At 36.8% G+C, this 24,107-nt stretch overlaps 1 protein-coding gene across 6 annotated transcripts in view; it reads right to left on the reverse strand.

The window, feature by feature from the left end:
• Positions 1 to 1,849: 1,849 nt before the first annotated feature.
• Positions 1,850 to 24,107, reverse strand: part of sas (stranded at second) — a 35,987-nt gene continuing 13,729 nt past the window's right edge. For 4 of the 6 annotated variants that reach the window (XM_068297701.1, XM_068297699.1, XM_068297700.1 and 1 more), the window contains exons 3-10: positions 10,950 to 12,130; positions 7,809 to 8,073; positions 6,985 to 7,617; positions 6,667 to 6,906; positions 4,847 to 5,902; positions 2,962 to 3,987; positions 2,538 to 2,762; positions 1,850 to 2,465 (exon numbers count right to left, since the gene is read on the reverse strand). In XM_068297701.1, coding sequence (XP_068153802.1) covers positions 2,458 to 2,465; positions 2,538 to 2,762; positions 2,962 to 3,987; positions 4,847 to 5,902; positions 6,667 to 6,906; positions 6,985 to 7,617; positions 7,809 to 8,073; positions 10,950 to 12,130 — 4,634 coding nt within the window. In that variant the 3' untranslated portion in view covers positions 1,850 to 2,457. The remainder of the gene's footprint in view (positions 2,466 to 2,537; positions 2,763 to 2,961; positions 3,988 to 4,846; positions 5,903 to 6,666; positions 6,907 to 6,984; positions 7,618 to 7,808; positions 8,074 to 10,949; positions 12,131 to 24,107) is intronic. The other 2 variants (XM_068297702.1, XM_068297703.1) reach the window with 2 other exon arrangements.

A 24,107-nucleotide genomic window follows, 5' to 3' on the forward strand; every position in this document is an offset into this window, starting at 1 on the left:
GCAAGCAAAAAAAATAATAATAACAAAATGGAAAAGTTTATTTGAAATGGAAAGTTGTGAAGTAAACATTATAATAAACGATCGAAAAGTCATTTACGATTAAAACAGTTAAAATTGTATAAAGAAGTCAAATAACAATAATACTAATTACAATAATAAATGAAACAAATGATATATTTTTGTAATGGAGGCTTTAAAGTATTTTATTACAAGTCTCTTAATTCCACAGTAAAGATTTTTGTCATCTTTTGGAACTGCTGAAGCGTAGTTTTTATACCCTTGCCAAAATGGTATATTAATTTCGGACAGAAGTGTGCAACGCATAGTAGGAAGCATAAAGTATATATTTTCTTGATCAGCACGACGAGAAGAGTTCAAATAGTCCGTCTGTCAGTCCGTCTGGATCAACGCAAACTCCTCCTAGACCGTTGGAGCTACAGAGTTGTATGTAGGCTTGTATATACTGCAGGAGTTGTATATCGGATTTAGCCGAATCGGAACACTATATCATATATTTAGCTCCCATACAAACTGAAAAGTCACGAACAGGGACTTTCCTCAATAACTTCTTTATTTTCTGAGCTATTGTGATAATTTAATATTAGTAAGCTTATTACACTTATAAACGAATCTGCCAAATTTTATCAAGATCGGGTGACTATATCAGCCCCCATAGGAATGATCGGTGGAATACAGTGACTTTGAGCCACAATATCGTTATTTGGCATGCTAAGATTGTAGGCCGTCCATTTTTCCGCTCTGACGGAAAAATACGTAAGGAAAGAGTAACAAAAACTTGCAAGGGCATACAAACTTCTTCGCCGTCGAAGTTAGCCCCGGCCCTCTGTTTAGACAAAACATTCTTCCACTTGGCTATAAGTAAGGAAAGAGTTTAAGGGAATATTTTAGTAATTAGATTCAATTCATTTTGTTTTATTTCTTGTCCGGGTTTTTCTAATTTTATGAACAATTTTTGAAATATTTACTCCCTTATGATCAGACCAAAATTTAAAAACTCTTGCTTTTTGAAATTTTTAAGTAATTAAGAAATTGAAGGACTCGCAGTAGATATAATTTTTGTTGTAGTAATAAATTCAGCAATTTCGATCCAATTTCGATCCAATTTCAATGACCGCAAATTCAAGGAGTAATGATCATTTACATCTGAAGTATTGGCCTTTCAAAAGAAGCTAATAAGTTTATGTAAATTTAGCCTAAAATTATGCAATACAAAATGTGTGGAAAACGAAAGCTGTTTCAGGAGTTCGCATCTTTTTATTCAATTGCCGTTGAAGTTCGAGTATTATCCGATGACTAGAGGCAATTAAAGCTATATGATATATATGTATTTTGTAGTTGTGAAACAAAATAACCTATTAAAGCAATGAAAACTTTGGTTTATCGTCTGCCGAAGGAGTAGTCCTACATCAAGAAGTCCTAGAGGATCGGGTGGTAAAAGTTTTTAAATAAAATGCACTAATGGAGCTTATTTTATGCAGAAAACAGTCCTTTTGTGTACTAAAGTAATCCAAAAATACGTTTTTGGAAAGTGTCTGCTCACAGTTATCGCTGTAGCCAATTCGCCAGTATGTTGATCAATCCCAATCTCACTTTGAATACGTAAAGCGAGTACCCCCAAACTCCTCTCGTCCACGCATTTTGTCGTAGACAACAATTGGATGATAAATTTAGGAATCTCTGTGCCTGGAGGATTACTTGACTGCATTTGGAGGTGGATGGAAATCGCAAGAGTAGTAGGCACTTAAAGTTAGTTATCTCAATAAAAGTTTTAAGCTAGGCCCACTTAAACGTAACACCATCTAAGTTATTGATTTACAGATATTGCAAGTTGTTATTTTATTATTTTTTATTTCTTTTCATACATAATACATACATTATTTGTTTGTTTTTCTTGTTTTTGTTTCGCATATCTCTGTACGTTTTAAAAACTAATTTAAATATTTATGGACTGTTACTTGCGTGAACGCCCTCATTAGAGTAGGGGAGAGCTGTTGATCTTTATTCCGTTGATCCCTAATAGAGAGACGTTCGATTTTGTATTATAATTATAAAGTGTAAAGCTAAAATTTACAAGTTAAACTAACTACTCGATATTCTTTCCGATAATCATTCAATTGCTTTGTTTTTAAGGCCAATCTAGGGTTTTGCTTGGAGTTTCTCCGTCTCACTCTCTCTCTATATATATACACACACATAAAACTTTTTATTTATATTGATATTTTTTAAAGACTTACTTAACCCCTACATACAACATGGCGGCCAATTTATGTATATGTTTTTTTCGCTTCTACAATTTTGTTATAATTTGTTTTCATTATTTTTACTGACACTGAGTTAAAGTTTTGTTCTTCCTCTTTTCACTTTTAAATATTTACAAGAAAATGTATTTTTCGTTTGTTTTAACTAGTTTTGGGCGAGTATTGCTTTTGAGGCCAATTACAGATCTGGCGAAGAGAAAGAGTAAATCACTTATTAACATTTGAACATTTCAGGTCCTTTCCTTTTCGCAAACTTACTCATTGTTTCTTGTTGGATCTCTACTTTGTATGAGGGATTGTCGTAGGCCGCATCACTTTTGCGTGGCGGTGTTATAGATGCGGTTTGATGAACACGCCTCCGGGTGATAATTAACAATAAGGCCAAGGTGGACATAATGGCCAAGGCAGCCACAACTGAGACCACAACCAGCGGTCCATAATAATCACCCACTGGCTGATCCGTGCCGGCAGTGAGAAGTTTGCCTACAACAGGAAAAACATTGAATTTAATGACTTAAAAGATGTTCCAAGAATTGAAAACACCAAAACATAATTTCGACTTGATCAGATTACCAAACATCTTAAAACCCAAACAAATCCTTTCAAAAATTAGCAAGACTTGAAATTACATAATCTCTCGATTACTCTTTTTTCATATCAACTAATCATTCTATTCACTCACCAGTTTTTCCTGGTGTCGCTGGGCCTCCCGGCTTGGTAATGAAGTTAACTACATTACTCTTCTTTGTATTGCCATTGGTGAGGTACATTTCCAACCAGAGGCGATATTTGGTGCCTGGCTTCAGATCCATTATCAGCGTGCCCGTGGTGCTGTCTCTCTTGGCTACCTTGAATACACTTGAATCCTCTTTGCCAGCATCACTCTGATAGATAGCCCGATAGATGTGGACGAACTTATCCTCCGGATAGGGAACACCATTCCATGAGATCTCAACGCTTTGTGTTTTCACCTTAGTCACATTCACGGTGACATCGAAGCCGTAGACATCTACCTTGGGTGCTGTGCGCACTTTGATCATATGGCCAGCCCTCAACTCGGCGCCGTGGCCAGCAAATGGTATGTAATACAAGCCAATCTCATATGCCGTATCCGGTTGCAAGTTCTGTATGGTGTAGCTGGTCAGAGTGCGATGTATCAGCGGGGACGAGGAATAGATCATGCCAGTTAGCTCCTTGTAACGCAACTGAACTCCATCCACATATTCCATCTGCTCATCACCCAATTTCTTCCACGTCAATTGCAGCCAAGTGGCATTTGTTTCGCTCACATTCAGTTCAGGATCCTCAACGGTCTTGAAAATGTCCTGGAAATCGGGTCTATAGTCCGATATCTGTGGTGGCGGTGTGATTGTACGTTCTGCTGGCATTTTCACAGTGAACACGCTGCTCGTTGGCTGCGAGTTCAAATCGCGTAAGATTAAAGTAATTTTCACTTTATATAAAGAATTCGGTTCCAGTCCGGGTAAATCGAATTCCATTTGTGAGGTGGCTATAAGATCTTCCGGCGGGGCAAAGATCTGTTGATCCCAGTTGGATGTATCGTTGCCCGGGCCATTTGTATAACGCAACTCAACACGTCCATGCAAGTTTACATAGACCTGAGGTACAGTGAACACAATGCGTATGGTACGCGGATCGATGGCCTCTAGAGTATGCACTTCGATGTCGGGTTGCAAGTTGTTCAAGCCTAAAATCGAGAACGAAATTGAGTATTAGAATCTTATATAATAAACTCAAAAGAGAGATAAGCAATATTTTAAATTTACTTTCAGAACTAAGTACTCAGAAAAAGGGGAAGGTATCAATTGATTTTGTCTTTTGGAATATTCTTTTGATACTTCTGCAGATGGTATAATAAATGTGGTGGGTGTCCAACAGGATAGTAATCCGTCTACCAGATTGTCTGATTCTATGCAAACTAGTCTCTCAGGTTTTTAACATTTGAATATATAACAATACATTTAAGCATTATTCCGATATTTGACAAATGTCAGAATTGGATCGATCGGAAATAGGCGGTTAAATGAAAATCCTTTTAAGAGCTATACGAGGGAAAGAGACAGCTGTGACTTGCATTGCATTGAGAGATATTTCCGACAAGATGCAGTACTATTCTGTGTTGATTGCTAGACACGTATTCTATATAGAATTCTATATAAAATTCCAACCAGGTAAAGGTTATTTCTTGTCTCTAGAACCAAATGTATTGCTTATCTCCCAACTGTATAAAATTAGGAATGTTAGTAGATTTAGATATAAAAGTATTTTTAGGAAATGTTATCAAAATTGGGTTTTTGAAAAGCATGATAAAGCGTAAATGATAAATGAAATTGACTGTTGTGGGTTGTGTGTGTGGGGATGATAGTGTATCAATGTTTCTCGTTTTGTTGTTGTTGTTGTATTGTGGGTGTATTTGTTGTTTTGGTCACAGTTAGTACAGTAAACCCTGTCACAGTGTTCTGAATTGTGGTTGTTGTTGTTGTTGTAAAGAGTAATAAAGATATCTAAAGTCAACTACGAAACATAAATTGTAATTTATTTTCAACCTGATTGCTGTTTGGGTAGTTTATCCTGAGTCTGACTTTGATGGAGACTATGCTCACTGGCTTGAGTGGATAGGCCAGATGTGGTGCTGGAACTGGGAGGTACTGTTAGCTGATGTTGCTGTTGTTGCAATTGATGTTGCTGCTGCTGGTGATGTTGCTGTTGCTCTTGATGTTGATGCGTTGCCGGTGGCACACCCAAACCAGGTATAACTGGATAACTCTCATAGGCCACTGGTTGGCCGTCGACAATTGCAATACCATGGGCTGGCGGCGGTGGAGGCAATCCGCTATGAACAATGGGAACATAGTGGCCAGGATGTTGCTGCTGTTGTGATTGCTGCGGCTGTTGTGATGTCGGCGGTGGTGGAGGCTGTCCGCCTGGTACACTTTGTTGTAAATGTTGTAGAATCTGTTCGATCCTGACATGTGGCTGCAGATTATGGTTATCCTTTTGACCCGATAGAACTGGCCCAGGTCCTGGTCGTGCTGGATGTTCGGCTCCCAAAATATTAAACAAATCCGATTGACTAGTTGGCGCTGGTGGTGGCTTACCCTGAGGTATGCCATTGGGATTTATATCATAGGGTTCGTAGGGATTGTAACCATCATAGGCTGGCTTCACTGGGTTATAGAAGCCATAAGGACCAAGATGTTGTTGCTGCTGCTGCTGCTGCTGCTGTTGCTGCTGTAGCTGATGTTGCTGATAGTCATTGTAATTGTGTCCACCCAACTGCAAGGGCACAAAGCCACCATGAGGTGGCAATGGAGCACCATTATCCTCTTGCTGATCCTCATGAACATCGTATTTAATATCATTCTGTTGTTGTTGTTGCTGCTGTTGTTGTTGCGCCTTTTTGTGGGGTTTCTCAAAGATTCCGCTGCTGCTGCCAATTTTCGGTGGCTTGCCATCCAGGGTAGGATAGAAGGCACCAGTTGAAGGTTTCTTCTCATATTCCGATGGTTTTGGCATTTTGCTGCTGATAGTTGCAGTCGTCATGGTTGCTGTTGTAGTTGTTGTTGTCGCTGTCGTTGGTGTTTTAGTTGTTGTTGTTGTTTCTGTTATCGGTTGCATGTTGAATGGTTGTTTTTTTTGTTTTTTGTTTGATTATTTACAAATGCATAGCGTGAATATTGTATTTTATTTGATGAGCGTAGAAAATAAATATATAAAAAAAAAACAAATAAAGTAAAAACAAAATATTTAATAGCATGTCAGCGCCAGTCAGCAGAAAAAAAAACAGAGTGAGACAAGATAAGAGTAAAAGTAAGAGTAAACGGTTCAGAAAGATAAATTGCAAAAGCGCAAGAAAATGATGATTATTAATAAAAATTAAAAAAACTAATTAGAAAACGATACTGCATTCAGATTGATGAGGTGATACAATGACGAATGAAAAATTATGTTTTTATAGGTGATAGATATATAATATATATTCTAATAAGGAGTGTTCTAGGAAGACTACTAAACACTTGCCGAAAAGTATTTGAGAAACTCTTTTAAAATAATTCAAATAACCATAATGAAAATTTCAAAATTTTAAAATAACTCTTTCCAAATTTTAAACAAGCTTAAAATCTTCTACCAAGTCAAGATTTCTTGATTCATTTCTGATCTTAAGATTGAAAATAAAATAATTAGTTAAACCAATTTAAGCCATCCTCTATAAGAATTATCTAACATGCATGGATGTGGCTTAAAAATTGAAACCCAATTCAATTAGTTTATGTTAATCTAAAAATTTTGTTCAAATCTTGGCTATGCCCATGCTGAGACCCTGAGAATAGCAGCCCAATTCACGTTTCTCCTTTACCATATTTACCATTGTTTTGTGTTTCAGTATGGTGTTCCTCGGGTTCGTGGTCATCGTGGCCGGCAGCACCGATTTTGGGTATGAGCGGAGCACAAGCCCAATGCTTGCAGCACTCATCATCGGGTATGGGCAATAGACGAGCCAACGATGGTTCGCAGGGCAAATCCGAGGGTGGTAAAGCCAAAACCGGAGGACAAGCCGGACGACACTCGATCTTACCATTATCACAGAAGCAATTCTGATCACAACCTTAAAGGAGATATAATGTATTGTGGAGTGAAAGTAATGACTTGGCATGACAATGATTCATGTGACCTCTCCTCTTACCTGTCAGATTAGCTGGGATGGGTGACCAATTCTCAAATTCCATGCCCTGGTAGGTGCAAGTGCCATTGTCGACACAACGCATGCTCTCGGGGCAACAATGGGGCGGACTGGGAACGAAGTTAGCTGGCACAGTTTCCCATTTGATGCAATGTGGATTCAAGACATCGAGACCGAAATTAGAAGGACATTCCACTTTGGCACAGTGGATGCCACGCTCATTGCAGATGCATAGCTGTTCGCAGCCATCATTGAACTGTTGGCCCACTTCATAGGTAGCGCCCTTGAAGGAGCATGTTGGCTCCGCGTGTGCAGAACCTGCATCACGGGCCTGCTCTTGTAGATTAAATAGCAAATGCTGCTGATCATCCAGGCCATTTTGTTGCCCATGCTGCTGTTCATGATCATCCAGGGTGACATCACACAGCTCCAATTGACAACACACATCCTTGGGATCCTTGACATAGACACACTTATCGGCGCGGGTATGATTTTTCTCTGGACATCTAGGGCGGCAGTTCATCTTGCCAGCTTCTTCGCAATGACAGATCTCATCACAGCCAATCTCAAGACGTTCGCGGAATTTGTAGGTTTCACCCTGATACTGGCAATCATTGGGTTTTGGCTTGGGTGTGGCTGGATGTGGATGCAGTGAATATGCATGTCATTTGAATGTGTGTGTGTTTGCATGTCATTTATGTATGGGAATTGCAGGCGATTTATGGAATGCATAACGAGAACAACATAGAAAAGCGTTAAAGCAAAAGCATCCATAAAACTACAAGCTCTCTAATCTCCTCCCCCCACATTTATAGTCTATGTCCTACCTTCAATATCAGACGTTTCATTGGCATTCACTATCCCAGCTTCCAGAGCTGTTGAGGTTAATGTTGGTTCTAGCAATGGCTCATTGCATTCCATTATGCGACAACACTCGTCCTCATCCACTATGCGTTCGTGGCAATTCGGATTGGCCATACTGCGTTGACTTCCCTTTGGATAGCTGAGACCCTTGCAGCGCGGCTCACAAATCCATTCGCCACGATTGCAGGTGCAACGTTCATCACAATCGCGATCCATGTTCTCGCCATGCTGCAACGAAAGAACCCCAAGAAAGGAGAAATGAATTAATGATTTGTGTATAAAGTTTTGTAGCGACTTTCCCTTTGCTCAATTCCTTGCATTTCACCCATCATCATAATCATTATGATATTTGCTCAAATTGCCAATTGACAGATAATGAGAAAAAATTTTCGACCCAGTGTGCTAGTTTTGTCATTCTTCATTCACGACAAAAGAGCAACAAATATTTGTGTACTTTGTGTGAGAAATTGCGGACTGAAGTTATTTGCACAGTAAATTACGTCAATTCGGTGAGTGAACAACTAAGAGTTGGAGTGGAGGGGCCTCATCAATCATTTCGCATTGGCTTGGTAATGATTTCCTGCTTTTGAGAGCGACGAGTGCTCCAATAACCAAATATGTCAAAGCGCCGTGTTAAACTGGCTTATTCAAGTGCCACCCACACGAGATAGACACAATGTATCGCAGCAAGTTCGTGGCTAAAGTCTTTTGTTTTTCCACTTTTCAGTCTTTTGTTCTTTTCGGTTCTTTTGTTAATTAAAAAATCGTTGCTTGGGGTTAGTCTTTTTACGCCCCTCGTTTATGTAAATTGTCTGTTCTTCTTAATGAGCTCATTTCTTGAGAACATTTCGGTAAGTGTCGTAAAAAAACTGGGAAACTGTGCCCAGTGGCCATTACGCCGCCCACCTTAACACATTATCTTACTTTAAATTGACCATAAACTGAACACTTTTCCTTCTCTTATTGAAACCGTTTGGCTGCTCACTTAAACAAAAAACAGAAAAAAAAAACATTTGCGGCATGCGGGTTGGCATGTTGCACGTGGCTCGCCGTCAATCGATTGCAATTTATAAAAGAAATAACTGGGTAAACGGGAACGGGGCGCAAAAAGGGGCAACGGGACAGCAGACTGGGGTAGGCAACAATTCATTAAAAGTGAAAGCAAAACATTATTTCATATCGACAGCAAAAACCGCAAACTAAACCCCCCTCTCAACGATTATGAAAACCGATGCAAAAAGATATTAATAAAATTATATTCCAATTGACAACAACGAAGAAGTGGATACTCTATTAACCCAATCTACGTCCAATTAAACGTTTTCAGCGGAAAGTTTCTAACTTAAGGAAATAAAACTAACTTATTTAGAAAACTGTTAAGAACTATAAAATATTCCAAAACGTTTCAAAAGATCTTCACATTTTCTGTTCGAAAAGTCAAAGAATGCCCAAAAATGGGTAAAAAAGGATTTTATGACCGACTAATTTATCTTTTACAAGCTTTAAAAAGTTATTTCCATAATATTTTTTGTCATCATATCAGAATTAGGACTAAAATCTAGTCTTAACTAACTTGCAGAGTTTAAAGGGTATTAGAAAATGAAAAGAAAACAGCAAGTTGTATGTATAATTAAAACAAAATCAACACCCGATCAAGACCAACACACACACACACAAACGCAGCCAGCAACAATTGGAGCTTTGCTAAGACAATATGGGTTGGTCAGTTAGCCAGTCGGTCAGTGAATTTGTGAGTAAGTCCCAGCTGCAACTGGGGGAGGGAGGCATTCCTCAGAGTCTACTGTGCAATGACTGGGCGCCATTTCGTGGCTCCACTTGTGGTTTACTTTGTTTTTTTTGTTCGCTTTTTTTAGGTGCAATGTTTGATGAACACGTCATGGTTGGGCAGACAATTGGACAGACCTGCCCAAGAGGCGTGTAGCAATTTATTAATTAGACGAAATATTCGTATTGCATTCCCTATGTTGGATAGTTCTTCTAATCATCAAATGTATTCTCATAATTGACAATGATAGCTGCATGCCCACAATGGATGTCAACATCAATCAGAGATCAGCAGCAATTTGTTGGGCATTTTTCTTGATTTTAAGGTGGGCAAATATTTGCATAATTGCTGCTCGATCGAGCAAATATGTTGACAGAGTTGGGAGTGAGAAAAAAAAAAAAAACAGAAACACAAAAATGATCGAAAAAGGCATTCAGGGAAATGCCTACCAAAAATATACATACACAACTGCATACAATATCTACATAGAGGCAGCTGTTGCCACAAAGCTTCAGTTTGGGTTGACCGGTTTGGCTTTATAGGCAGTCCGGACCCGGGGAAGTGGGGACAAACGTTATGCAATCCAAGTGACGACAAGGCAAATTGGAGTTGAAGTTGCGTGCCAGGAAGTGCAAGCTGATTATTAATTTTCTTTTGGGTAGGCAGATGCAAACAAGTAAATAAAAAGGAACTTTCTCTACAAACTGCATAAATGATCAAATAAAAGGCTCTCTCCAATTTAAACCAACTAACCAAACGTCTATGACTGATGATATCTTCCAAAGAACTTAAGTTAGTTTTGTACATTTTCAATATATTCTGACTCAAAGGGGCTATCCTAGGGTGGAGCTTTAACTTTGACTTCAAGCAATTTATACCTTATAACTTAATGCAAAAAGCTCTATAATTTATTACAATACTTTAGCTAATTGTTAGTGAAATCTTGAAGTACTTTTACAAAAACCTCAGCATTCTTGAATTGGTAAGACTAAGACTGGTCAATTTGGCTGAAACGTAAGTACCCTAATGGAGAGTACTACAATTGTGTTCAGATTTTTATAGCACAGAGAAGGAGATGTTTTTATATTTTTCATAAGCAAGATAAGTCAACTCGATAAAGCCATGTCCCTTTTGCCGTATAAAAGTATATGTATATACATACATATGAATTTCGGCGTAGCCGAGGTTACTATCTATCTTCTAAGAAAATTTTGTCTATCGTGGTCTATTGCAGGATATACTATACTAGGGAAATTCATAATATCTATGTAGGTCTATTACTTTTCTAAATTTTCCTTCTAGAGTTTTCTGTACATACCTTATAGGTCTTATCCTGGGCTTTGCATTCGCGTTGCATGGTATCTCCACTGACAGTGACTTCAACAATTTTTGGCATTTCCGTTTCCGGTTGAGCGGTTGTCGTAGATGTTGTTGTAGATGTTGCTGTCGTGTTGCTGCTATCCTCATCCATGCTGACATCGCTGAGATCCATGAGAGCCTCGTGAGTGGTTGAATTTTGTAGCTGATGGAAAAGCTCCACTGCATCTTCGTCGTCATTGCCACCCGCTGAACGTCCCTCACCTGCAAAAGCCACAAAAGGTGATGGCTCGGTTGTGGTTGTGGTTGAGGTTGAAGTACTGCTGCTGGTCTCCTCCTGGTGTTGGTGTTGGTATTGATGTTGTCCTTCAACAATGTTAATCACTGGACCTGATTCGCTGTCTGGCATATTGGTGGTGGCAGCTTCTTCTTCGGCCTGCTCATTCATATGCATGGCACGTGCTCTCGATGTGGTTGATGTTGTTGTTATGGTATCTGGCTCGGCTGTAGCCTTATTCTCCAGGCTAACAACAATACCAGACTCACTGGTTGTTGTTGTTGCGGCTGTTGTCGATGTTAGTGACTCTTCAGTGGTGCTTGAAAGCATTTGATAATCTTCTTGTTCGGCCAGGCGATCATGATTCTCGGACAGTATATGAACATGATACGGATCTTCTTCATGCTCACTTTGAATGGGCGATTCCGTTGTCGATGTTGCAGTTGTTGTCGTTGTTGTAGTGCTTGTTGCTGCTTCTGCTGCTGCTGTTGTCTTTTCACTTTCCTTTTCATTAACCGAACTTGGTTCTGTCTCAGTTTCATCGGAATTGTTGGCCGTTATAAGCGTGGCCGGATGTCGAAAATTATTCAAATCCTTGACATCATCATCATTCTCATTGGAGATTTGATTCAACAGCAGCTCATTCTGTTGCTGTTGCTCCTCGTGTTGTTGATGTTCAGTGGTGCTGCTCCCCTCCGCATGCTCATCTCTTAGAGGTATATGCTGTATGTGTGATGCATCTGCTGCTTGTGGCTGCTGCGAGGTGGACTCTTCATTTTCAAGTCTGGGTGTTGTTGTGGGCTCAGTGGAGGTAATTGGTTCAATGCTTGTTGACCGTAAAGTGGTTTCCTCTTGGGCAATCGATGATGATGACGATAATGTTGGTGGTAATGTTGTGTTTATTTCTATAAAGAGATCGAAGTTATTGGAATGTTAAAAACGAGAAACTTTTAATTATATGATAAAAATACACCTTTAGGCAACTAGAAAATTTATCCATTGAACGGGTTTGAACTATAATTTAATCGTATTTCTATAATAATTTCAAACAAAAGCCACATGCGGAAGGGATTCTGTGTCATAATTTTAAAGCAACCCGCATCATTATGTCATATTTTTAATAATCAATGATGGATATTGAATGGAAATGTGACGTGAAACCCACAACAATTGTTATAAATTAATGATCGATGAGTTCTCTTAGACATCATTTAAAAGATTTTGATCTTAATCTTGACAATTGCTAGCTTCTGACAGAAACTATGAATTAGTCGTCTCTGGGGCCAAGTAAATTTTCCTTTTTTTTCTGTGTGTGAAGACAAACCCAACACGAAAAGGTTCCTCAACTAAAAGTCATCATGTTATTTATGACATCAGTCCGACTATATAAATGTAATTATATAACACTAAGGAAAAAAACAACGACGAAACTGAGAGGAACACGAAACAAGAAGAACAACAACAAAAACTCTGTAGTCTTTTGGACCCTACCTAAAAGCTCTTTACAAGTTCAAAAATGGTACAAAGAAGAAGAGAACAAAATGTTATATCAACAAAAAAAAAAAACAAAACCGACGCGGTCTGGTCTTGGGCCCGTCGGCATCTACGTATGTATGTGTGTGTCTCGATATATCGTATATATATATAAATTTCCAAGAACAGTTTCTGCTGGTGATTCAGCAGCTTCAGCAGCTTAATGAATACCTTGCAGATTTTGAGGAATTGATGAAGAAGAAAAAAACCAACTCACAAAAATTACGTTTCAATGATGGCATAGCTGATGCGAATTGCGAATGTTGATGAGACGCGTGAGATATTTCCAATACGATTAGTGTTATTTCCGCTAGGATTGCGTAAAGAAACAGCAGCAAAACAAAAATGTTGTGAATCTCTGCAGTTACCGTAAATCTAGGCCAGCTCGAAGAAGAAGATTGAGTTTATTTACCCCACAAGTATGAGTCAATAACTATTATCATCTATATTTTATCCATTACTCAAAATTTGTGTTAGTTTACTTTTTATTTTAAATAAAGAAATCATCTAAAAGGCATTAGACATAATTTGGCTTTAAAAGTTTATAAAGAATATTGGCCACAATAACAATTTAACAACATATAAACATAAAAACAATAATTTTCACACATAAAAGACATAATATGTTGCCATGATATTGTAAAATGAATTAGGTTCGTTTGGTTGCTTGTTTATCTCGTATATAGCTGGATCAGACAACTATATCTAGGAGAGTAAGACTTAAGACTTGGGAACTGTCATTTTTGGCTTATTACTTGCGAAGGAATATGCAAAAACAAGAAATGGAGAACGTAAATTCCATGCAAGAACTTATTACCATAACTGTCCATAACAAAGACATCCGGTTAGGAGGTCTGCAACGCTTGGCAGCTTGTCAATTCTAAACACATCATTTATGGATCCGTCTCCACCTCTCGCAGCTACCTACACCGACATCTACACCCACACCAAACTCCGCAAACTCTTTGGGGGTTTGAGTTTTTCTTCATTTAAGCCGCAAAACGTGCGGTGACTGAGAAAAAACCGCAAATGAGCAAATGAACAAAAAAATTTGTGTCGATTTTTTCACGTAGTTTTCCATTTTCCGTTGCCTATTATTTCTGTCTATGTATATCATAATGTTAAGTATATTACAAGTTCGTTGTCTAAGTCTTTTGTTTTTAAAGCGACTTCAATTACAGCTAGTTCTAGGCCACCAAAAGAGTTTAAAGCCCTACCAATATACATATATATCTATCTATATGCAATTAACATTCCCTAGCATTACCTTTTGCACTCAACACGACAAATGCGACGAGTGAAAAATGAAAATCAATGACAGTAAAAAGACAAATTGTGCGCCAAGTAAAAACAGACAAAACAAAAGGAACCAACAGGCTTTAGACCTTTTTCTACGCGACGGCTAGGGGACTCCTTTTAGTCAGTGTTGGAGTTTGGAGTTGGAGGTTTATAAACGGCTAACCGTGACAACAACAACAGCAGCAGCAACAATAACAACAACTGCAGCCGAAGCTGCAGGCAGCATAACGAACTGAAATTCAAGGTTCATGTCAGTAACCCTAAACAAAAACGAACAAAAAGACCACAAACAAAAAAAAAAATACCAAAGTTCTGGTCTGGGACAACAACAATAAAAGCAAAGAGTAAAAACATAAAACACATAAACATCTACACATACGTAAACACATATAGAGAAGTTGGCTAACGAACTTAGGCGATCTCTTTCTTTTTTTCTACTTTTTTTTAGCGCTAAATTGGCGTACGTTGGCATAGGAACATGGGCATCCTCAAGAGGATTGCTCAGTTGAACAGTATTAAATTTAAATTTTAGGTACTCTTCATAACTATATGGATTAACCAGAGTATTAAGCAACATGTCATAAAGTGCAGGAGTGCCCTGAAGGAGTATCGAAGAGTGGCCGAAAAAGTTCGCTAACTATTCTTAATCAAGACCGCATAAAAATTTGGAAAAATTTAACTAAAACCGTGTCATAAATCTCTGTTTCATTGGAGCAACTTTAAGTATGATGATATAATATAGTAGAACTATTTCCGGCTACGCCCCTGATGGTATATGGCTGACTCTGATGCTGACTACAGAAAGGCAACAACTAGTACCCAGAACTCTCTGTATCCAGTACCCAGACTAGGGTTTGCTTTTATGCTTATTATCAGGCATGCATGACAGTCAACCGCCCTGCGCCCTTCCCCGCCCCCAACAACCAGCCCGCCGTCTCAGTCTAGACCTAGACTCTTGACTTGTCTTGAACGGACACAGACTTGGTAAATGCCGGTCCCCATGGGGTAGCATTTTATGTGAAGAGGCTCGTCAAGTTGCATGCCTGCTGCTTGCGGGTGTTTCTTCATTCTGTTGACTGTTGGCTTGGCATGAGTCAGACAGAGATCCATATGGACGATGTATGCGCAAAAAAGAACCAACCAACCAACCAATGAATGCTGCTTCAATGGCAATGATGGAGTGTGCAAAAGTTAATGAAAATTGCAGTTGAGGGGAGCAGTTGAAAATTAAGTACATAATGAAGAGCAAAGATCGCTAAGTCCCAAAAAGAAAAAACAAAAAACAGACAGCATGAAAACATTTTAACTTTAATTTTTTTCAATTTACATATTATGTCACACAAATTTCATTAACAACAAATTTCTAACAATAAAACAAACACAATAGAAACGAACCTGGTGAGCAACTTTAAAGTTTAATTAAATCAAAATCAACCAAAATGAAAATAAAAAAAGAAACCAAAAATTAACACTCTCCTAAACCAAAAAATTGCGTAATATTTGAAGTTGAATCAAAAAAGTAAAACCGGACCACAGATGACTGCAGCGCATAAACAAATCGTATAATTATTTATTTGTTGTTTTCGAATTCATTCCACATACAACCAGAGAAAAAGAGAGAAAAAGAGAGGTACCCAACTGACAGGTGGAGAGTCAAGACCGTTACATTGCCCAAATTTGAAATTGGAAATGAAAATACATTCGCTTGGCGACACTTTTATTTGGCGCATTACAAAACCCATCGGAATGATGGTTACCATAGGTAATGATCATTACGAGGCTTCCGGTTGACTGCATTGACAGACAAATACAAAAGAGATATATATATAAACAGATATTTATATATATGTTGGACATTTATGTATGTTGATAGGCATATATGATGATTATCTGATTAAGAACAACAATGCAAAATTTGTTTTCTTTTTAGTGTCTGCGAAATTTGTCATATGTACATACATATGCCCGCTGCCATTATTTGATTTGGCTTTAATATTGAAATATTTAAGTATTTTGGCGAATATCTTTAGCAATTCGTTTCTGCATCATCTTGACGTCTTTTCTAGTTAACAAACTAGTTCAGCTGGTTTGATTTTTAATAACAAAATTAAAAATGATTGTTAAAAATTTCTAAAAGTGAAACCCAAAGAGCTATAAATATTTATATGTAGATTACCTTATATTTGAATATCACATTGCATAATCTAGTGAGACTAGAATGCAAAATTTTGATACAGATTAAATTAAAAGGAATTTGAAATATGAATGGATTCCAAAATGGTCATGATCTCCTACCTTTAAATGACCTGACACCCAAAAAAAACTCTTTGAATCCATATCCCACTCTTATTCTATTTCTAGTAATTCTAATATTCAAGTTGATTTATTTCTAACCCATTACCTGAAACCATATAAAAATATATAAAAGAATGTAAAATTTCAATCTAAGGAACCTTGACTTGAAGACTCGTATTGATATTTTATTTGGCATTACATACATAAATATCTAACAATAAGCTGGACACAGAGCATTTGCGGTTAGACAATATCAAAAATTTATCGATTCATACATTTAAAACACTTTTGACAGGGGCCTCAAAAGACTCACATTAAGCTTAGAAGAACACTGCTGAGAAATAAAACAATCTATGTACTTGTAATTAGTTGGAAATGAAAAATCATCGCTACAAATTGCAGCCTGACAAACGTTTACCCTTCTGGACTTTGATAACGTTGATAAATTTTCGATCATTTATAGGAAAATGAATAAGCCAACTATCAAGTTATCAATGAAATTATAGGATTCAGCCCTAGCCGCTTCTCAAGACTCGAAGTAGGGTGTCTAAGTTACACTCAAGCTCTTGAACACAAGTCAATCCATTAAGAAGATTAAAAGAGTTTTTTTTTTAATGTCGTTACTACAATGGTAAACAGAGACCAAGAAGAAGAAACGTGTCATTAGTCTCAGAAAACTGGCAACAACTCAAAACTGGGGTTTAGCCCGCTTGGGGTCAACAAATCTTAAGAATATATACGATTTTAAACAATCCGTACTGGCAATGGCCAAACCAAATCTTTAACGCTAAAACTAGTTGATTTAGATAATTTATTTAGATATAAAACAAAGAGTTGGATCATTCAGGTAAACTTTTAATTGCTAGATCACAAATATGTTTAGATCTTATGTTAGAAGGTGAGTCAGTTAGCCCCCAGTTGTGCCATTCAATTGACCTTCAAACGCACTTGCCACAACTGCACACACACACATGAAACCCTCTCACATGCAAGAGTTGGAGTCATTTGGTTGTCTGGTTAGTTTTTTTCTCTATTCATTCAAAATGAAAACATTTGCAGCTCCAATTCGATTTCATGGCCGGCCAAACAGCAGCAACCGACAACAACAACGACACAACAACTCTTCGAGCATTCACTTGTGCAAAATGAAAAGCAAGGTGTCATTGCATTGAGTTGAGATACATTTAACCAGACAAAGACATACATACATACATACATACATAGGCCACACAGCTAAACTAATGGCAACAACTACCAATTGTAAAATATAAAGTTAAGTGCCTGTTTGTATGATTATTTTGATTGTCTTTGTCTTGGACGATGACACGCGCCTTGAGGCTTCAATTGGAAACATGTTTCTCTTTAGGATTAGATATCAAAAGCCGCTGACGATGCCAATACACGATGCCACCTTAAGTCCCTCTCACAAAGCTGACTGCATTTGCTTTTCTTTGTTATTTTCAAATATATTCCCTCTATCTCATTTTTTTTTTCGTTAGCACATGAACTTTCGGGTTGAAAAAGGTCAAATGATGTCTCTACACGTTGCGTTTTTGCTTTATTATGGCTGTTGTTGTCGGCTTTTAATGGCGTTGAGGTATTTTGTTGCCTCTGGGTCATTTCTTACACACATTTTGTGTGTCATTAGCCCGAGAGTTGATATTAAAGGGCAGATAACAAAGCAAAGGAAAAAAAAACTAATTTTGGTTACAAAAAATCATCTACATAAGATCAATTTATGATAGAAAAGAGCATTAAGTTGACTTTTCGGTAGAGGCAAAGGGAAGACATTAACCCAAAATGGTAGGTGGCCTAGATTTTTTTAAATTAAAGATATCAGATATCACATCAAATATGATTTAAAGCAATGAATTTAAAAAAATCCTTAGCAATTTTGATGGAAACCAAATTTAAATACATTTTATCTGTTTCCCATATTTGAAGTCTGACATCTAACACTAACTCGTTGGCACAAAAAACTCATTGATTCAAACTCACTGAATTTGTAATTGTTATTAACTGTTTCATTAACTTTTACATAAAACCAATATCTTATAAATGCTAAATAAATTGTTTCCAAATGATTCCATTTCTAAAATCGTAATCATTTAAAGCCCATTATGGAATATATAGTATTTCCTTTCTTCTTATATTCATTAGCATGAAAAACGCTTCTGTCTTTTATCTATTAGAACAATTTTCAAGTGCTCATTATTAGATTCATTAGCATACTCTTTCCGTATTTCGTTTTTCATTCTCTTGCCTTGCCAAGCACTCGGAGTAGCGATTTCCTGTTTTTCACTCCATCTCTTTCTGTGCTGGCCCGTTCAATGACACAGTTAATTACATAAACACCTAAATACATATTTAGACACACGCACACAAGCTCACAGTTTCAGCAATTAAAATGCATTAATTAGTTGCAGTTGCACATTGACTTTAAATTTTTTCCTGTGCTACATTTCTTTCCCACTGCACGCACACATTTCTATCCATCAAATTATCTAATGGAAGACTAGACCAGCCAGAAGCAGAATGAGGAGGCCTAATTTCGATCATAACAAGTTTTAATCAAAGAGGTTCCTGGCACAATTACAACTGAGCTCCTATTGCCTATTTTACGATCGGGTTTTCCCTGTCGAGAGAAAGTTGTCGTTAATAAGGAAAATGTTTAGGAAATCCCCACTCAAAGTTCAAAGCCCAAATGTTTTATTGTGTATTAGTTTGTATTTTTTTCTTGTGGACAAAAAAACTTCAAATTTTGGGTGTTAACCGCACTTTCACGGATCACCCTGAGCCAATGTGTCAATGTGTACACAGACAGCAAAACTCCACAAAAAAAAAAAAGCATAATAATAGGAATCCCAACCTCCAATTAACAATAGTTTATGTTGTTGAGTTTGCTGAAAAGAGTTGTTGGTTGGTTGGTTTTTTTCTTTCATATATTTTTAAGCTACTTTTACTTATCGCATAGGTTCATTTTAACGGATCGCTAATCGTGCATGAACTTTGCGTAGCGAAAGGTGGGCGAAAATATACAACAAAATATCAAAATCCGGCTATTCCTCTCTCACACACATACACAACAATGTCTCTCAAATGTTAGCGAAAAGAAATTGCATACTCATGATATAAGTGACTCTTAAGAAGGTTGTCTGCAAAAAATTTCCAACTATTTAAACAATATTCTATTATTGGGTAATGTTGTTTATAGAAACTTTTCAGTAAAAGGCAAAGCCAAAGTTAACTGCTTTGATATATTAAATCCACTCCATTAATCTGAGGCTACTGAAAAACGGTGATTAAGAACGAACAATTTTTAGATTCTTTTGCGCAACGAGCATGACTCAAACACTTTTCCATACAAACTTTGCAAGAGAGAATAAAAATATACTTTCAGTTTCATTTATCATTCAATTCTCACACACTTCTTAAAAGAAACATTGGTTTATCCTTGAAACTCTGAGAAAACGCACAACAAAAGACTTAAGACACAAACTTGGCTGACTGCCTGCCTGCGTGCCTGAGTTTTTCTGTAGAATTTCACATTTACTTATGCCTACACATGGCACCGCCTCGAACACACACACACACACACACAAATGCATGCACAGACATACATACACTGCGCGACAACCGATTAGCACACCCAATTCTTCCTACATTTGAAGCTTAATATCAGCCAATCGCTTGATCCTTTTGGAATGATTTTTGTGTCATTAAGACTTCACATATTTTTTAACAAAGAAAAATAATATTTAGGTTATTAACTTTATTAAAACCGTTTTAAGAGAATATTATCTAAATTAATATAAAAAACCGACTTAAATTTTTGCGACAACCGATTAGCACACCCACTCACAAATGTCGAAATATGTAGAAAAATGGGCTTCGAACCGCATCACAAAATTTTTTATTGTTAATTCAATCTGTTTTACCTTATTTATAAACAAAATTAATAATGTGTTGTGCCACCACGGTTAAGTATGACCTCATACATCCTTTTGGGTAAAGAGTCATACAATTGTTGAATGTAGTTTAATGAAATGGTGCTCCAGGCATTTTTAATACCTTCTATTAGCTCTATTTCAGTTGTATATTGCCTTCCTGATTCGTATACTTTTCGTGCCAGCCATCCCCAAACGTTTTCAATAATGTTCAGATCAGGCGAGTATGGGGGCCAATTTAGCAAAGGTACGTTTTGACGCCCAATCCACGACTTTACAACTCTGGACGTATGAATAGGTGCGTTATCCTGCTGGAATTTCCACATCAAGGGTCCAAAAATTTCCTTTATAGCAGGAAAAGCCGTTTGCAATACCCCATTGTATGCTGTGGCATTCATTCGACTTGTCAAAAATTGAAGTTCTATGGTTCCATAATAGGTAATTGCTCCCCACACCATGACACCACCAGCACAGCTGTGCAATCGTTCTAAAACAAGCTCTTCCTTTCTAAGATCGTGAAAGTAGTACGAATAGCCATCCGGACCCTCTAAATTAAATTTTTTCTCATCCGAAAAGACAACAAGTCGCCACTCCTTAGTCCAGGTCATATTCGATCGACAAAATTCAAGCCGCTTAATCTTTCTATTTGCATTTAGAGGTGTGTTTTTTTTTTAATTTAAGGCGTTTTATGTATTTCGCGTTTTTAATAATGCGTTGCACAGTCCGCACACTAGACTTAACACCAGATTTTTGCTTGATTTTAGCCGCAGAGTCTCGTGAGTTAGACGCGTTCCTCAGAATCAGTCGCTTGTCAGCCTCTGTTATTACTGAAGAAGGCCGACCTTTCATGTTTTTCCCATAAGAGTGCTCGTTTTTCAAAAATGAGGTAATAACTTTACGGCTGCGCTTAATATTTTTCGATATTTTTGAGATTGAAAGTCCACACTCTATGTAAGCCTTTATTCGACCTTTTTCTGCCTCATCTAACTGCTTTGCTTTTCCCATAATTAAGTAATTTCGATTTATTCAATTCAAAATTGATCAAATTAAATAATAAATCTCTTTAAGTAGTGAAATCCGACAGCTTTCACACAAAAATCCACATTAAAAGGGAAGTGTGCTAATCGGCTGTCGCAGAAAAAAGGCATGATTTTTTCATCTATTTCTAAGAAAAAAATTAAGACTAACTAACGGTAAACTTCCAGAGCATGCTATTTGCTTTTATACTAAGTACAAATGCAGAAGAATGATAGAAAAATATAAAGAGCATGATAGAGATTTACAGTTACTGGTTATTTATATTTCCTCTGAGAGGTAACAGGGTGTGCTAATCGGTTGTCGCGCAGTGTATATGGCAAAAGCAAACAAAACCAAAAAAAGATTTCACTCTCATGGGTGCGAAAACAAAAGACTTAAGCAACAAACTTGGATGCTTCTCATATGACTTATGTCTGACTAAGCTCAGTGTGTGAAAATAAAAATTAATATTTCTTATATAAATATATACAAATGTACATAAATGTAGGTGTATATTTTGATTAAATTTTGTATTCAATCATTTGTTATTTCATCTTGAACATTTCATGAACATGAAAAGCTCCAATTTCCAAGTTTCCATCACGATTTCGTGCTTCGAAAAAGTGTTTTCAAAAAAAAATATATGTAAATTCGACAAGTCAGTTCAATAATTTGGTTTTGTTTATTATGTTAACGTTTTCCTTGAAGAAAGTAACCAAAATATTTAATTGAGGTTGGCACGTTATTGAGTTTTACATTATTAACCACGAGACCTTCTGCTATATACATACCACAATAAAAATATATATATACTTGTATAGTTAGTACATTTTGGCAAGCCATTTTCATAGCATTTAGGCCCTGACTTGCATTATTTAATTTTATTTAATTTTTTCTGCATTCCATTTAACGCTCGGCAAGGTCATAAATTAGTAAACAATTTTCTGGACATTTAACCAAAATAACAATACAAACAAAGCCGCAAACTTATTTTTTCCCCCCACATAATTGAAGTATTTGTATTTCACATTCAAGTCTAAATACTTAACTGCTATCATCTGACCATGGTCTGCAAAATATTTGCTTGCAATTTTCCAACTTATTAGTGTGTATGTGTGTGTGTGTGTTGCTGTTGTTGAGTTTTCTTTTGTACTTGATTTGCTAATTGTTTGGCTTTATTTTTGGTTTTTCCAACAACAACTAGTTTAGCAACCCAACAAAAAATGTGTAGACTTTTGCAATTTGCTAATTAGGTTTTTAGCGGGCAAATCCATTACAAACACCCTCCAACAAAATAACTGGAAACTGTCTAAGGACAAACACATTAAGATTCAAAGGAAACAAACAAATTAATTTGATTTAAAGTCAATATAATTAGGATTCCTTTTTCTTTCATTCCTTCTAGTGATTTCTTACCTAATTTTTCAACCTTCTATGAACTTGAAGTTTTTGCTAGCCAGTGTAATAGGTTTATTTATTTGATCTAATGACATTTAATCGCTGCACTTTCAGACTAGTTTTAGTTTTGATTGAGCCAAACCAATATAAGGCCAAACCAGTTAAACGACTGTCTAGTCCGGTCTAAAATTAGTCAATAAGTTTTATAAATTTATGAACGGATTACTCATTTTAATAATAAATGATATGCCCACATATCCGCTCAATTAGATGAATAGCTTAAATGGATTTTAAAAACAAAATGCAACTCTTTCTCAAACACATTTCAAGGCGTCTTCAAATTAGTTTTATAGTGGGTGATGAATGATTAATTGCCAATTTTTGTGTCTTTTGTTTTTTATCAAAAACATTTTATACACCCAATTTTAATTAGCCCCCGTATAAAGTGTTTTCATGTTGGTGTACGACAAAAATTTGTACAATTCATAAACCGACAACAGGGGACAGGTTGGAGCCATGAGTCACAACGAACTACAAGAAAGGGTTGGCCAATTAGGCTTTAGCATTATGCGATTTGCCCTTTAAGAGCAAAAATTCCCATTAATTTTCCAACTTCTTTTGTCTAGGATGCACTCCCAAGTCCAAGACAGAATCGACGGCTCTGTGTGTGGCCCCCTTAAGGGTCTTTGTTTTATCGAGTCATCATCATACAATCGAAAACCACAATAGAAATACCTCATAGTATTTTTAACGAGCTCTCAAAAACTAGTTCGAAACGTGAGGGATTTCCATGTACTGGCTGACATTAAAGCCCTAAAAATTACATTCAAACTAATTATTTGCCTACAAAATCAAAATCAAAAAGCCAACGATCCAGTTAATTAAACTGGTAACCTAGATTTCAAACATTTTTCAGTACCTTTCACTCTTTCTAATCTTCAAATAACATTCTATAAAAACGTCTGAGGGCACGTGTTAAAATTAAATAAAGCAAATTAGAAATAGAATATGTAAGTTGAGACTTTCTAAAGAAACTAAAACTCTGTTTCTTACTATGTGAAATCCTTTTTTGGAGATTAAATTATTAGCCACAATTGCAACCGTTCTAATTAAAGTAAAAGTTTGTGCTTTCCACTCAAAGGTTTGTCACAATTGTCATAATGAGGCTTAATTAAGATTGTTTTATGCCTCAATAAGCTCGAATTGGCAAAGCAAAAACAAAACATTTGGTTAGAAATTTGTTTGGTTTTCTCAAATTTTCACTTTGATTTCCACCGCGTATAATTAGTGTAACAAAATAATTCAACAGGAAACTTCCATATTCTCTGTTATGTATGATTAATCTAAAATAAATTTCTTTACTTTTTTTTCGTTTGCTCCGTTTTAACAAATA

This window comes from Drosophila tropicalis, unplaced genomic scaffold (assembly GCF_018151085.1).
Source record: "Drosophila tropicalis isolate 14030-0801.00 unplaced genomic scaffold, ASM1815108v1 contig_859, whole genome shotgun sequence".
In the NCBI taxonomy this organism is placed as follows: Eukaryota; Metazoa; Arthropoda; class Insecta; order Diptera; family Drosophilidae; genus Drosophila; species Drosophila tropicalis.